General features: G+C 53.5%; 2 protein-coding genes across 2 annotated transcripts; both read right to left on the reverse strand.

The window, feature by feature from the left end:
- Positions 1 to 144: 144 nt before the first annotated feature.
- H6S33_010013 (uncharacterized protein) lies at positions 145 to 4,067 on the reverse strand (the record flags this gene model as incomplete). Its single annotated transcript, XM_044841930.1, has 3 exons — positions 145 to 364; positions 427 to 1,246; positions 1,301 to 4,067. The coding sequence occupies 3 exons, from the start codon at positions 4,065 to 4,067 to the stop codon at positions 145 to 147; spliced, it is 3,807 nt and encodes a 1,268-aa protein (XP_044697156.1).
- Positions 4,068 to 6,245: 2,178 nt separating this feature from the next.
- H6S33_010014 (uncharacterized protein) lies at positions 6,246 to 7,976 on the reverse strand (the record flags this gene model as incomplete). Its single annotated transcript, XM_044841931.1, has 1 exon — positions 6,246 to 7,976. One exon carries the CDS (start codon positions 7,974 to 7,976, stop codon positions 6,246 to 6,248), a length of 1,731 nt encoding a protein of 576 aa, XP_044697157.1.
- Between the last annotated feature and the right edge of the window lie 6,249 nt (positions 7,977 to 14,225).

Consider the following 14,225-nt stretch of genomic DNA (forward strand, 5'->3'; position numbering starts at 1 on the left):
GCACACAGCACAGCACACCAACCACATATCATGATCACGAATATAAAGCACACAAAAAAAAAACGAAAAACGCCAAACATGCACCACACATCATCCTCAAAAACGCAAAAGCAAAAGATAAAAAAAAGAAAGAAAGAAAAAAATCTAAATACCCTGCACCTTCGCATAACTCGGTGGCTTCAACTTCCTCCTAACCGCCTTTGCAATCCACGGCGGTATCAGACTAATCGCACTGATGACCGCAACCCTCCACACGAACCCTATTGTTATGATGTAGCTGAGGTCGAAATACTCGCTCAACAGCGGCATGCTGGCGAAGAAGAGGACGGCCGTGCCGACCTCGGCGAAGATCATGTATGCGTGCCTATTTATGCACCGTTAGCATTCACCTAGGGGAGGGAGGGGAGGGAAGAGAGGGGAGCTTACCAGGTCGTTATCTCGAGCGCAACCATAATCAGCTCGTTAAGGATAAGGACCGTGAAAGAGACCGACACCATACGCTTAAAGTTCTCCTCGCCGAGGCCGACCAAGATCTGTGACAGGCCCTGTATGATACTACCCTGATAGATGCTCACCAGCACCCACACGCCAAAGCTACGGTAGCTCAGACTGCGCCCCTCCGTCAGCTCCTTATACAGCTCCGGATACAGCTCCGCGAGGCGCTCATCCACGTCCCGATCGAGCACCAGCGAGAACACGGGCGCCATCGTATACACACTCGCATACCCGACAAGCAGCCAGCCCTGGTACAGCGCGATGGGCTCGAAGCGGCTCGCGATGCTGAATATGGTCTGGCAGACACTGATGATGAGGCCGCGGTGCATGACGAACTGCGCGAGCTTTGCCGAGCGCTTGTACGAGTTGCGCCCGTGCCACACAAGGAGTTTTGTCAGGTGGCAGAACTGCTCGACGGAGAAGTCGGCCGCGAGGGAGGCCTGGCGGCCCTCTTTGCCGACGATGCCGACGCCGACGTCGGCGGCTTGGATCATGGAGACGTCGTTGCCGCCGTCGCCGATGCAGCAGATGCGTTTTTGCGTGTGTGTACGGATGAGGCGGGCGATGTCGGCTTTCTGCGTGGGGGTGCAGCGGCAGGCGATGACGGCGGGGAGTTGAACGGCGAGGGTGATGAATTCGGTCTGGTATACGGATAGGAATAGCGCCAATGACTCTCCGTCAATTAGCAGGCAGGAGTCAGTCTTGTTCCGAAGAAACTCCAGCGCATCGTAGGCAAGATCCTTCCGTTTTACTATTGCATCATAGGTCAGCACTCGCCGCCACTTCCGAGAATGAAAAAACTTACGTTTCGCAATTGTATGGACATACTGTCCCCTCGCCACCAGCTTCGCACTAACCGCCACACACCGCGCCGTCTCCACCTTATCTCCCGTCAACATCCATATCTTGATACCCGCATTCCTCAGCAGCTCCAACGAGCTCTTCACATCCTTCTGCAGCTTATCCTCCACGCCCGTAACACCCAGCAGCTCCAGATCCCGCTCCAGGTACTCCTCGACCACCCTCGCCATCTGCGTATCCCTGCTATGCAGCTGCAAGCTAGCGGCCTTGTACGCGGCTGAGAACTCGGCATACTTCGAGTGCGAGAGCTTCTTCCGCCCCACAACGAGCGTCCGCAGCCCCTCGCGTGCCATGTTGGAGCACTCCTCATCCAGCCAGTCATTCGACTGCACGATGGGCGACATTGTCGTATCTGCACCCTTCTGATAGAACCAGATATCACCACTTGGCTCGTCCGGTCCGCTGAGAAGGTCGGTGGTGTGGCTGTTGACAATGAACTGCACAACAATACCCATACGCTTCCCCTCACTCGTGAACGGGAAGACCTCCAAGATCTTGACACGGACAACGACTTCACCGGTCGAGACAGAGACCAGCCGCATTCCATTACGGTCGCGGTGAACAAGACGCAGCCCAACAGACTCAGTCCAGCGGACGATCGCAATCTCATCGGGTGAAGAGGCCTGATACGTCGTCGTCGCCTCAGTCGCGCCCTCCTCCGTCGCCGTCGTCGGCGTAACATTATGGCACAGCGCAAGCGCCAGCACCACATCCCTCACCCTCGTCCCAATCTCCCTGCGTGTCCTCGTCGTATTCCCGCCCCCCGAGCTCGGCACCGCAACGGCGTTCTGTGTGCCACTTCCCGCACCGGCTTCGCCGGGGAGGAACCCTTGCTTGATGTAGTCGGCCACCTCCTCCATTGCCTCGCCCGCGTATGATACTGTGCCAACGTGGATCTTCTTGAGCTCCATGTCGTTCTGCGTGAGCGTGCCCGTCTTGTCACTTAGCAGGTACTCGACTCTTCCGAGCTCCTCGGGGATGGTGGATGTGCGGACGACGCAGCCGGCGATGTTTTGGTCGTGCTCAATGAACCAGGCGTATGCGGACTTACCCATGTCGAGATTTACACGCAGGGAAATCGGGATGATGGTGGAGAAAAGGACCAAGAAGCGGAGGATCTGGAGATACCATGGGATTGGCTTATCGCCGCCGTCTTCTTCTTCCGCTGGGTGGCCTTCGGCAGCTTGCAGGACGACGAGCGCGATGGAGAGGGAAAAGGTGATTGCGCAGAGAATCTTGGTCAGATTATTGATCTCCTTCTCGAGCAGACCAGTCTTACTACGACTCCGAGAGGTAGACAGAGCAGCACGGGTTTCAGGACCCGTATAGATAATTGCCGCCAGAGTCGTCGAATTAGATGCCAGTACCGTATTTGCCCACGCCGTATTATCAATCGACAACCCGACCTTGAATCCCGCCTGCGGCGTACTCGGGCTCGCAAGCGACGACTCTGCATTCTCATCCTCCGGTATCGAATGTGGCTCGTACGCCAGGGACCCCACAAAGTTATTCACCTCTTTACTCGGCGCACTCGCGGTGACCGTGACCCCCGCCAGCCACCCGGCCCTCAACGCCTGTGTCGGCGCCGGCGCAAGCCTCAGCTTCCAGTCCGTCTCTCCGTCCAGCTGGTCGGTACGGATGAATGCCTCTCCCGAGGCCGCCTCCTCGTCTGTGCTGTTTGCTTCGTTGGATATCGTCTTGAGGATCACCACGTCTGCGGGTACCCGCTGGTCTTTCTTCAGGATCAGTATGTCGCCAACCTTGAGGTCCCGTGATTTCCTCATGAGCGTGAGGGTGTCGTCTAGGTGGCCCACGTTCTTCCGCTTCGTTCCGGGGGCGAATGAAAGGACTTCGTAGAGCTCGCTGTTGGCCTCCTTGTCCCGCCGCCGGCGTGCAATGTCATCGTGTGCCTCCTTCCCTAGCGTGATTGCGAGCACAAACACCAGCGGGACGATATAACTGCTGAGGTAGCCTATCCGTAGCGCAGGAATGCACTGACTAAGTGCCACCAGTAAGAAGTAGAGGTTGAAAAAGAAGCTAAACTCATGGTACAGTGTAAGCGGGAGGAACGTGATGGGTGTGAACTTATGGTTCGAGATGATATTCGGCGGATACACCGCCTCTTTTCCTTTCCGCTTACTGAGCGCCTTCAGGCCTCCCACCCCCGCCACCCCCGACGACCCCAACCCCACCACCCTCGTCTCCTTACTCGGCTTAAACGCCAGATCCACCTCCGGCTCCGCATCATCCCCCGCCGCCGCCCCCGCCGCCCCCGCCGCTCCCGACCCTCCAATTCTCCCCGGCCGCAGGCTCAACCGACTACTCAACCTCCTAAGCAGCTTCCTCTTCCCCCCGCCGCCGCTGCCGCCATGCAACGATTCCCGATCCCTCTCCCTCCCACTATTATTTCCGTCCTCGTCATCGTGCTCTCCGCCCAGCAGCGCCTCCTCGTCTTCGTCCAGCTCCTCCCGCCGCACGCCCCGTCGCCCCAGTCCCATCCTTAGACTCCGCAGTGCAATGCGCGCGCTGTCGCCGCTCTCCCGTGTGTTTGTGTCACGCTCCCGATCCCGCTCGCGCTCGCGCTCAGACGAGAGGATTGAGCGGCTTGCGGCGCCGTCGTGGAGCTCGGCGAGGTCGAGGTCTAGGTCGGAGGATGAGGCCGTCGAGTATGTGGGGGAGGGTGGGCGGTAGTGCGGGTGGTGGTTGGACATCTCAGGGAGTGTTTTCGGGGGGGCGTGGGGAGACGGATCCCCTATTTATCAATGGGTGTGTGGAGGGAGGGTAGGTGCGTTGTTAACTGGACCGGGGGGGGGGGGGGGGCAAGATGTGCTGTGCTGCTGCTGTTGTGCTGTTCTGGAGTTATAAGAGGAGGGTGGTGGTGGTGGTCGTGATTGATGAGCTGTGCAGAGCACGTATCGGGATAGGGAGGGTGCGTGTGTAGACAGATAGCGGCTCAAATGGGAGCTGTGGGATGGCTGGCAGGATGGATGGGATGTGATGCAGGTGTGCTGTTGTGTGTGTGTGCTGTGTGTGTGTGTGTGCTGCTGCTGCAACGTGTGTGGTGGGTGTTCGTATTCCGGATGTTGATCGTGTGCTCCTTGCCTTGCGTATAATAAATAATAAAAGGGAGCAGCCCGAGGAGCGAGTGAGTGAGTGAGTGAGTGAGAGAGTGAGTGTCGAAGGGATGATGATGAACGATGACGATGGAGCAGACAGATCGATCCAGCGTAGATAGATAGATGGTGATGAAAAAGACAGAAGACGAAGCAGACGAAGAAAGAAAGAGAGAAAGAAAGAAAGGGAGAAAGAAGCTCTCTCTCTCTCTATTCCCGAGATATCCGTATATTCCAGCACGGCTCTTTTTCCTCTTTCCTTTCACTTTCACTTTCAGCTCCGCCCGTTCTCTGCTACACTCTAAACATTACGGACCACGCGGCGTTCCCGGGGGCCTACGACCAGTCGGGGTTCCGGAGAGCAGCCCACGGTACGGCAACGTAACACCCCGGCTTGGCGGGGGGCTGTTGGGTTAGCTGGGCGAGGTCGGTGGGCAGCTGGTTACTAAGGCTTGGTCGGGGCTTGGGGGAGGGATCATGGGAGAGCACTCGGGGGGGGCACGAGAGGGGAGGTTCGAGGTACATAACAGCACTTTGCAGAGGTGGTACAGCTGTGCTACTTGGGGGGACGGGGGGAGAAGTGCACGTCGTACAGAACTTTTGGAAAATCCACAAGGTATGACGGTATCGCTTGTTTACGGTTAAAGCTGTACAGGCATCTGTGGAGTACAGCGTTTCGGATACAATTGGAAAATAGAATTGAGTTGCAACCAGGAATAAGCCCTACTGCTAAACTAGAGTAACCGCATCTCACTCATCTTTCAGCTATGTAGCTCCAGCTAGACAAACCAACTTTCTCTCTCCCTCCACATTACCAGACACACACCGTATCTCCCACTCCTCAAACTCACAAGTATACCAGCAACTAGAGTCGATCCTCAATTCCGGCATCAATGCCATCATCTATCTACACTTCTATAACACCTCTAATCTATACAACGCCCCCCTCCCACCCACCCCACAAACCAAGAAAGAAAACACACGATATCACCAGACTACAACCAGCCACACACCTTCACATCACAAGAGCGCCGCTACGAGTTATGATCGCCAATGATTCGCCCACCCACCAAGCCAAGACCCAGCTGAAAACGACGTAGCAGTAGAGCAAGTCGATAGGTCGCGGCCAATTAAGGTTTAGCCACCGCACCACACGAAAGAAAGAGAGAAAGGAAAGCCCACAACCGCCAACATGCAAGAAAGAAAGTATCTCCGATCCAGCCCCAATGGCTAAATGTGGGGTATTATATACGCCCCAGTCCACGGCTTAGTCCAGCCTCACATCACAGATATAGGTACATGACAAAAATAGAAGAGAGAGAGTGAGAGAGAGAAAAAGTGCACCAACGGCACTACCTAGTATCTAGCTAGCTAGCCTGCATACCCCAGGGTATCAAAGAAACTGCGAAATAGAGAGCCACCCTTACATACGAAAGATTTCCAGGAAGGAATGTCCGAGTGTGAGTGAGTGAGAGAGAGGAGAGATAAGATATATGCTCGAGAGAAAGAAAAAAAGCGGAGAAGGTATGAAATAGAACCGATAACAACGCAACCCGCCCAGCTTTTTTGTAATATGATACCGATAAGGAAAGCAAGAAAGAAAGAGAAGTCCTAAAAAAATGCCCGTGAATTGCCCCTGTGCAGAAAGTATATAAAAAAAAGCGAGAAAGAAAAAACAGCCAAATAAACCAGCAGCAATAATGGTACAAACCAGAGAGAGGGAGAGAGTATAATCCAGCCTGCCTGAGGGGAAAAAAAAAATCCACTTTTTTCCAACTACGACGTTGATCCCGACCTCCTCAACGTATCAAATAATCCACTAATCCTCCTCCCCCATTTCCTTTTTTCCCTCTCCGATTTCCTAGTTTCCTCAGACGGGGTCGTCGACGCGGCCTGCTTCTGCTTCTCCCTATGCTTCGCCGGCGAATTGGGTAGCGACACAGAGTTCGTATGCCTATGCCCCTTAAAGCTCCTGTGGATACACCCCACCGTCGGCGGCGTTGTCGGCGGCACCGGCACCCTGATCGGCGCCTCCGGCGTCCCCGCCCTCGACCTCTCCATGACCGGCGACGCCCTCCCAAAGTTCCTCAGCACACCTGTCGAGTGCGCCCTATCTCTCGGCTGGGCACCGCCCAACGAGTTTGCGCGTCTCGGCGGGGTCAATGATCCGGCCTCCCCCGGGGGCGGCGCGCTATGTCTGTGGTGGTTCGTCGTGACGTCGTGTGCCAGCAGCGTCCCCGTTCGACGGGGCCTCCGGAGTGTGTGCTCGTCGTGGGCGCCCTTGCCGCCGGCGGGGTCGGAGACGGAGCGCGAGGCGATGGAGGGGCGGTTGTAGGCGGGGGAGAGACGGCCGCCGGGGAAGAGGGAGGAGGAGGGGGTGAGGGGGTAGTGGGGTTGAGAGGGGTCGTCGAGGCGCATGCTGCTTGCGACGAGGCCCTCGCGGAGGGCGATCCAGATGCCGGAGACGAGCATGAGGGAGCGCATGTGCTCGCTGGTTTTGACCATAATCCGCTCGTCGGATATCTGGAATGCAACGCCTAGGGGACTGGATGTTGTTGGGGTACCTGGCCGCGAATGAGGTGGTGTTGTTGCGGGGGATGCAAGAGGGGATCCTAGTGGGGATGATATTGATGGCAGTGGGTAGGTGTCGTTGATCTCGATTGTCTGCTTCGTCAGGCTCCCGAGGATGGGGTGCTTCCTGGAGTTTGGGTTGACGAGGGAGAACTGGAACCTCTTCTCCTCCTCTCCAGTCTCGCTCTTGGTGGTCTGGTATGACCGCCTGCGTGGGTTCGCAGACTTTGGGTTCCACCGCGCCATCAATATACCCCCATCCTCGTCATGAGCCACAAACTCGTATCCCCCAGCAGCCGTTGTCGAAACCTCCCATTGCGGGCCACTGCTCAGTTGAATAACTGTGATCCTTGAACCCTTGCCATCCTCGCCATCCATCTTTCTATATCCTGAAGACACTGATGCAACCACTTGCCTAGCATTCAAGCTATCCTCGTCATCATCCTCGTCCTCATCATGTCCAAAATCCTCGCTCGACAAAAATACCAAATCCTGCATCCCGACGCCATTCCCAAAGAACTTCCCAAGCTTCCTTTTTAACCTTGGAGCAAACACTGACGCTGGCAACACATCTAGCGTTGGTAGCGGCCGTGTGGTATTCGAGAGCTTCTGCAGCTGTACCACAAGTGACCTCGACGGTTTAAATGTGTGATGTGAGCCCGGCGGGGGCTGTGCAAGATGATATGATGATTTCGACCTTGGGAGCTTCTTTGGTGGTGGTGGGGGAGGCGTTGGGATCTCCTCAAAGATGGGCGAGGAGGCAGCGACGGGGGCCGGCACTGGGGCAGTGGTGATAGAGGTCCTGGGGGACTGCTGCGCGTTGGGATTGAGCATCTGGAGGGCACACGAGGCCAGCCCGCTGGGTGATGTTGGGCCAGAGAATTCGTGGCCGTGGGCCGCGGCGGCGTTGGCTGTGAAGAGTGTTAGGAAGGACATGGTGCCTGGGGCATGAACCCTGGTAGCTGGAAGAAGTGCACTGGAGCCAAGTTGAGCAATGCTTCTTGCAGGTGGATAAGTACCTGCCTGGTAGTAGTGTGGAATTGGTTGTGAGAAATTGGTTCAGGTGTCGGGGGGTGTTGTCCTGCTGCTAACTGGAGATGGCAGTGAAGTTCCGAGACACGCAGTGAATAGTACCTGGATATCGAAAATCAGGTACTGTGGTTTGTAGATGTATTTGAATTGATATATCTATCGATCAAGAACTTAGGGAGGCTGGTAGTAGATATAAGTAGCAGCAGGATGTAGTTGCAGCAGCAATAATAGTAGTAGTAGTAGCAGCAACCAGTGACAGGGGGAACCTTTTAGTATATGAGCGAAAAACGAGCGAAGGTGAAAAGGGACTTAAGGGAAGGATGTGAAGGAAGGGGGGGTGGAAGGATTAGATAGGGCTGGAGGGAGGAAAGCCATGATGATATAACCCATAGCTTCAGCAGGCACCGGCAGGTAGTGGTAATGTCTGATGAGTGGGCGTTCCTGTGCATACAAGGCAAGGTTGCTCAAAGCAAGGTGGAGGGGAGGGGGGAGGGAAGGTTTCTTTGCAGGGCGGCGCCAGGAAGTGTGTGCAGGCCGCTAATACAACCAACCCAAACCCAAAGCTTTAGACACGGAAACTCAACGTACCCACACACCGACGTCTCTCGGTGCCCCGGGGCTCCGGATACCCGTATGAAGGGAAGGGGAAGAAGGAGCGTTCTGGATAATTTATTGACAGTTTCTAGATTCCCGTGATGTGCAGTGTCAGAAGTCTATCTCCAAATATACATCCTTAGTAGTACTGATCGCTTAATTGCATGTTTTGGTCATGGTGGTGGGAACGAACACGAGCTGATTGATGAGTAGCATGTTGCGTAGGACCGACCATGTGGGTTGGTACTGGTGGAATTAAACTCAGAGACAGAGCCAGGCAAGGACAATGCGCAGAGAAAAGACAAAGACAAAGAGCCTCTCTCTCTCGAACTCTCTCACCACCCAAATCCTCTATCTACATGTATGTACGGAACTGTAGGTACAGGTACATACACTACGGTAGGTACCTCTCCTCTACTACGCCCCCATCCTACACACTCCCTCCCTCCCTCTCGCTGGCCATCTAAGGCGCTTCTTCTGGTCGCCGTAGCCGGACCACGTCTCAAGGCCTCTGCATCCTCTCCTCCTCTCGACCTGGTTCCATCATTTTTTTAACCACCACTCTCCCAAGACGATGATAAACCATGGGAATGAAAGAAAGAAAGAAAAAAAGCCCTACAAATCCAGTCTTATTGGCCGAAAGCTTATTGACCAAGATCACTCACTTTGATATGAGGTTAGTCACTTCCGGATCCTGCTTTTGGAATTCCTTAAGGCCTTCTTTGTGGGATCTCGCAGCTTTTATTCCTCCGACTCCGAGTCCCCAGTAAAAAAAAAAAAAAAGGGAAAAAATATCCCCGATCACCTAGTGCATCCTGAACCACTCATCGGGACTATTGGGACTATTCTTAATCCCAGCCACTATTTCCCTTTGGAGAGCCGCAGCTGGCTGTGCATTAAGCGAACTTTTCTCCCATTGGCCAGATCTGTAGTTCCAGAGATGTGTGCTTTTTAAGCGTAATCTTGCTGAACATGAGACGAAACCCAACCAAGTGCCCTGTGATCCAGAAGAATTTCCAACCGGGGTGGATGGGGACATCGTCCTTCTCAGAGGCCGGATTTGTGCGGGGCTCTACCTACATCTGATTATTGCTGTTGTTAGATCTGCCGACATTTCTGAAATCGTTCACCTGGATCCCGCAATTGTTTCTCTCCCTCGGTGTGAATTACGAAATAGGTGAAAGATGCCAGTAATCTACCCTATCTTGTTCCTACTTTACACATACATACCAAGACTCGCCTTTTTCCCACGTTACGTGCCCATACTCGCACGGGCTTACGACTGCAATTAGTCGAGAAACCCACCAATGAGCGCTGGCCATTCCGTCCCGCTAGAGGTTGCTACCCTTTTCTATTATTCTTCCAGAAACGATAGCAGTGCAACTACTTGTAGATCCACCTATCGATTGCGCGGGTTACCTACGTACACCCATGGCCGTGGCATGCAGACTGGCAAATAGAGCAGATTCGTAGAGTACCTACCCAGAGAGCACACTCATGGGCAAAGGGCAAAGAGAGGAACGTCGTACGTCCATGACGAACTCCTCCATGCCAAAAAACCCCCAATTCCAAAAACAGGGTATTCCATCACTAAATTAATGAACAGAGTACATAGCTGTTGCTCATAATGACCACCTACATGTACCTACATGTACCCACTCCCTCCAATCTGCCTGTCCCACCAGTTCAAGAGGGTGTGCAGCTGCTGTGTCCAATACTCATAGCCAATATGCAGCTCGCCTACCAACCACCCTTGACCCCTCCCTCACACACTCTCACTCTCTTACCCTATCGACCCCAGCCATCTCTGTAGTCCTCACCAATAAACATATCCTCACGCCTCAGTAAACAACCCGCGTTATAGCAGCCAGTAACCGGGCAATCAAAATTGGGGGCCAATGCTCTGAGCACTCACTCATGTGGGCGTCCCGACCACATCCATCCTGTAAGTCCAAATAAGCTCTGTACTCCACACACATAACGTGCCAATATTGATTATAATTCTCTTTTCTAGATACCGATAACCACTGGTTACAATCCCGAGGAACGTTCGGGGTCTGGTGAGGGGTTGGTTGTTGTTGAAACGGAGCACCGATGCCATCCATCGAGATGTTAAAAAGAAAACAGAAAGAAAAAGAAAAAGGGAGCCACAATCAAGCCTGACGTCTGCAGGCTTTTACGCCGACTCAATTAAACTTTGCTTTCCTCTTCATCTTCTCTCCTCCTCATTGAATCAAAATCTTCAAAAGAGGGTATCCACAAAATGATCCACAGACCCAGCAGCAGAGTCTATGCACAACACTGTCACCTGCATATTGGCATATTGGCACCCACATGGACGCACCTCACATCACTCGTCCCTTAACCCGTCCAACGGCGAGATGGAAAGGAAGGGGGGGGGGGGGGGGGGTTGGGGGGGTGAAAGAATGATCGCTTCTCGGATTCCGGAACACCACACATCCCGGCCCGGACAGACACCACAAAAAATCTCACGTGCGACGTCGATGGGATAACGTTCCATACAGGCAACGTTTTACAGGAAGGGCAAAAAACGTTTTTTTCTCGGTGTCACGGCTGTCGGAAAAACTTGTACCGGAAGGGAAGGGAAGCAGGAGGAGGGAAAAAAAGCTTGAGTTTGGACCCTGCCAGGGAAACGCCAAGAATATAAAACCACTCCGGTCCATGGCCAGGCCGCCAGCCAAGCAGCATTCCATGATTGCCGTTTAGTGTCGAAATGGCCGTTCCTTTCTTACTCCACAGTACTACTGAGATCTGGATTGTGAGGGCGCGCCACGTATTCTTCTCTACGAGGTTCGATTTACTTGACTCTTACTGTAAGCCAGAAAGTGATTGATCTTGTACTCGAGCTCATGCTACATAGCTGCTACTACCTAGCTGTTTTGTTAGGATTGTTTGGTCTGTCGGCCAGCCTCAGAGCTGGATATGAATGACATTCCTGATAAGTAGGAAGAATGCGAGCCTCACTCAGGAAGATCTCACGCACCCCCGGAGAGCCTTATCGAATAGGGTTTGATATCTCCAGTATTCTAGATACCTACATATAACCCATGGTATCATATCTTTTGGCCCATCCAGCCAGCAACCTAGCAATTTCCAGGCTGCATATGTCACATCGTTTTTTCCCTCTCTTCCTCCGCGACCAGAAAATCAGACACCCGCGTCTAGCTCTATAGATCTAGCTATGATATAAATCCGATGGCCACATGGGTATGACAGGATCCAACTAAATAATCAACAATCCCCGCTACAGAGCCAGCTAGCTAAGCCTTCCCGGTACCAGTTGTCACTTGCAGACAAATCGGCCCACTGGTAGATCCAGAGAGGGCGGTTAAGTAATCATTCGTTCGTTCTTTCGGGGCCCGGGACAACCTCCCAGCCTGGCAAAAAGAAAATCTGCATAGTCATGGTGTTTCCTCATCCGATCCGTGGGGGTGAAGGTGGAGAGGAGATCATGATTCAGCGTCCTAAACTTCTCCTAGCCTTACCTAGCTCAATTATATCACACTCGATTCCTTACTCATCATGCCACCCGCCGCTGGAATCTAGTAGACATGTATGTGTAACTAGCACGGCGCACCCACATCATATAATTATTATATACCGAGGCTTTTCTACTCCTCCGCGTCCTCCAATTGCTGCTAAGGCCAGCCTAGTAGCTAGGGCTCGCCCGCCCTACGTTATAAATCCCGGGCTCTACTCTACTCTAGCTAGCAAGGCTGCGGGTGTTCCCGCCTAGCTGGGTCGGCATGATTCATTAGCTCATTCAGTAGCTCTGGCTGGCCTGATGATCCCCATCGCCGAGGTTGGCGAGAGGGAAAAAAAATTATCACTCGCCGACACGCTCGCTTCTTGGAAGAGCGTCATGAGCTGTAGCCGGGGAAGCCGAGGGAGAGGGGAATTTTGTTTGTTCAGATGTTTGATACGGCCGCCTGGCTAGTTAGCTGGCTACTCGCGCCGGCCGCACACTCATGACAGGGCAAAGACTAACGAGCATTTTTCGACATTGGAATGAGAGAGCCCAGGAAGAAGAATGTGAAGGCTCGAGAGAAAAAAATTGGAGCGAGAAAAAAAAAATTTCTCACGGGTGGATATCTTCCTGGGATTTTTTTCCCCTTCATGGCCATAGCCCATGGGGGTATTTGGCAGTTCATGACTCATGACCGCTGGTTAGCTGGCTAGCTAGCTCGTTCCAACCCGGGTATGATCCGAAAAGGGATAGAGCTCGCGTGAGGAATTTTTCTCTCTCTTTCTTTCTTTCTCACAGGTTTGTAGAAGTTGCTTCGGCGGGCGGAATCCGAGGCTGTGGGGCGAGTGATGGCACGTGCTTGGGATTCTATCTAGACACATACACATACACACACACAAAGGTACATGTAGTTACCCCTCGTTCCTTCTCCCTCCTCTTATGGGAGAAGCCGGAGGACGATGATGATGAGGGGGGGGGGTAGATAGTATATAGCAAAATATGGTCCGCCGGATCCATGGCCAGCTGGACCAGTTAAGTACCGGGCCGAAAGGAATCCGGCGGCCGAGAAGCTGCTCGCGCATGCGGTTGTGAGGGCCTAGCTATATATCAGCGCCGTCTGGAAGCCGGCGGATGGTCACGCAGTGTAGAGAAGAGGCGCTTTTTGGCGTGCATGCAGGCCGGGGCATGGCATGGGTGAAGGCTTCTTTGGATATCGGCCCGAGAGGAACCCGACGGACAGAGGTGGGGGGCTTCGGGTCATTTTGCGCGCAATATTGTGGTCATGCGTGGATCTCCCGGTGGCTGCCGTGGGGACAAAACGTGCTGGAGGCCAACAATCTGATCTGTTCGTCTGGCTCGATGGATGGTTCTAGCTGGATGGTGCAGTGGGTGGATGATATGATGCAAGTACCGCACGTCATGGGACGATATTATCGTACTACATACCAGACCAACCACCCGGTGGATATAGATTGGCCTCTACACAGTCACTGTCGGGTGAGTTGCAAATTGTTATCGTTGTCTTCATTTGATAAACGACGGGCGCGGTGCGGTGCAGTTGCGGGCGGGCGCCCTGGTTGCGATGCCATGCCGCGCCGCACCGTATTAATTGCTGATGCGGTATTCCTAGATACCTGGTTAGGTACCGTTAATTCTCGAATAATCCACTATCCCCGTATTTGTGTGTGGTAAGTCTGGACCAAGGCGAGTTGGCGTATCAAAATTCACGGATTCGTGCAGATACACACTTTTTTCACCCGGAATTAAGATTTAACGAAGCGGAGATAGTGGATTTCTCGAGAATTAACGGTATTGCCCTGGTTGCCTCTATTTTTGGAATAGTTGGTTACTATCTACAGTGTCCTCTCAATTACGCGGAGGATAGACGCCGCGCCGCAGATAGTTGCGCCGGTCGCATGTAGAGTAATCTATTGTTGGCCCGGCCGCGTGCTCCTTCTGGGTGGAATGAGCCAGTAGCCGGGTGTCAATGATCGCAATGCTCAGAAATTGGATCCAGCTGCGGAAATGATATTTCAAGACAATGACGGATTATGTTCATAAAAAGTGACGGA

This window comes from Morchella sextelata (genome assembly GCF_020137385.1).
Source record: "Morchella sextelata strain SCLS chromosome Unknown scls_4, whole genome shotgun sequence".
NCBI classification, from domain to species: domain Eukaryota; kingdom Fungi; phylum Ascomycota; class Pezizomycetes; order Pezizales; family Morchellaceae; genus Morchella; species Morchella sextelata.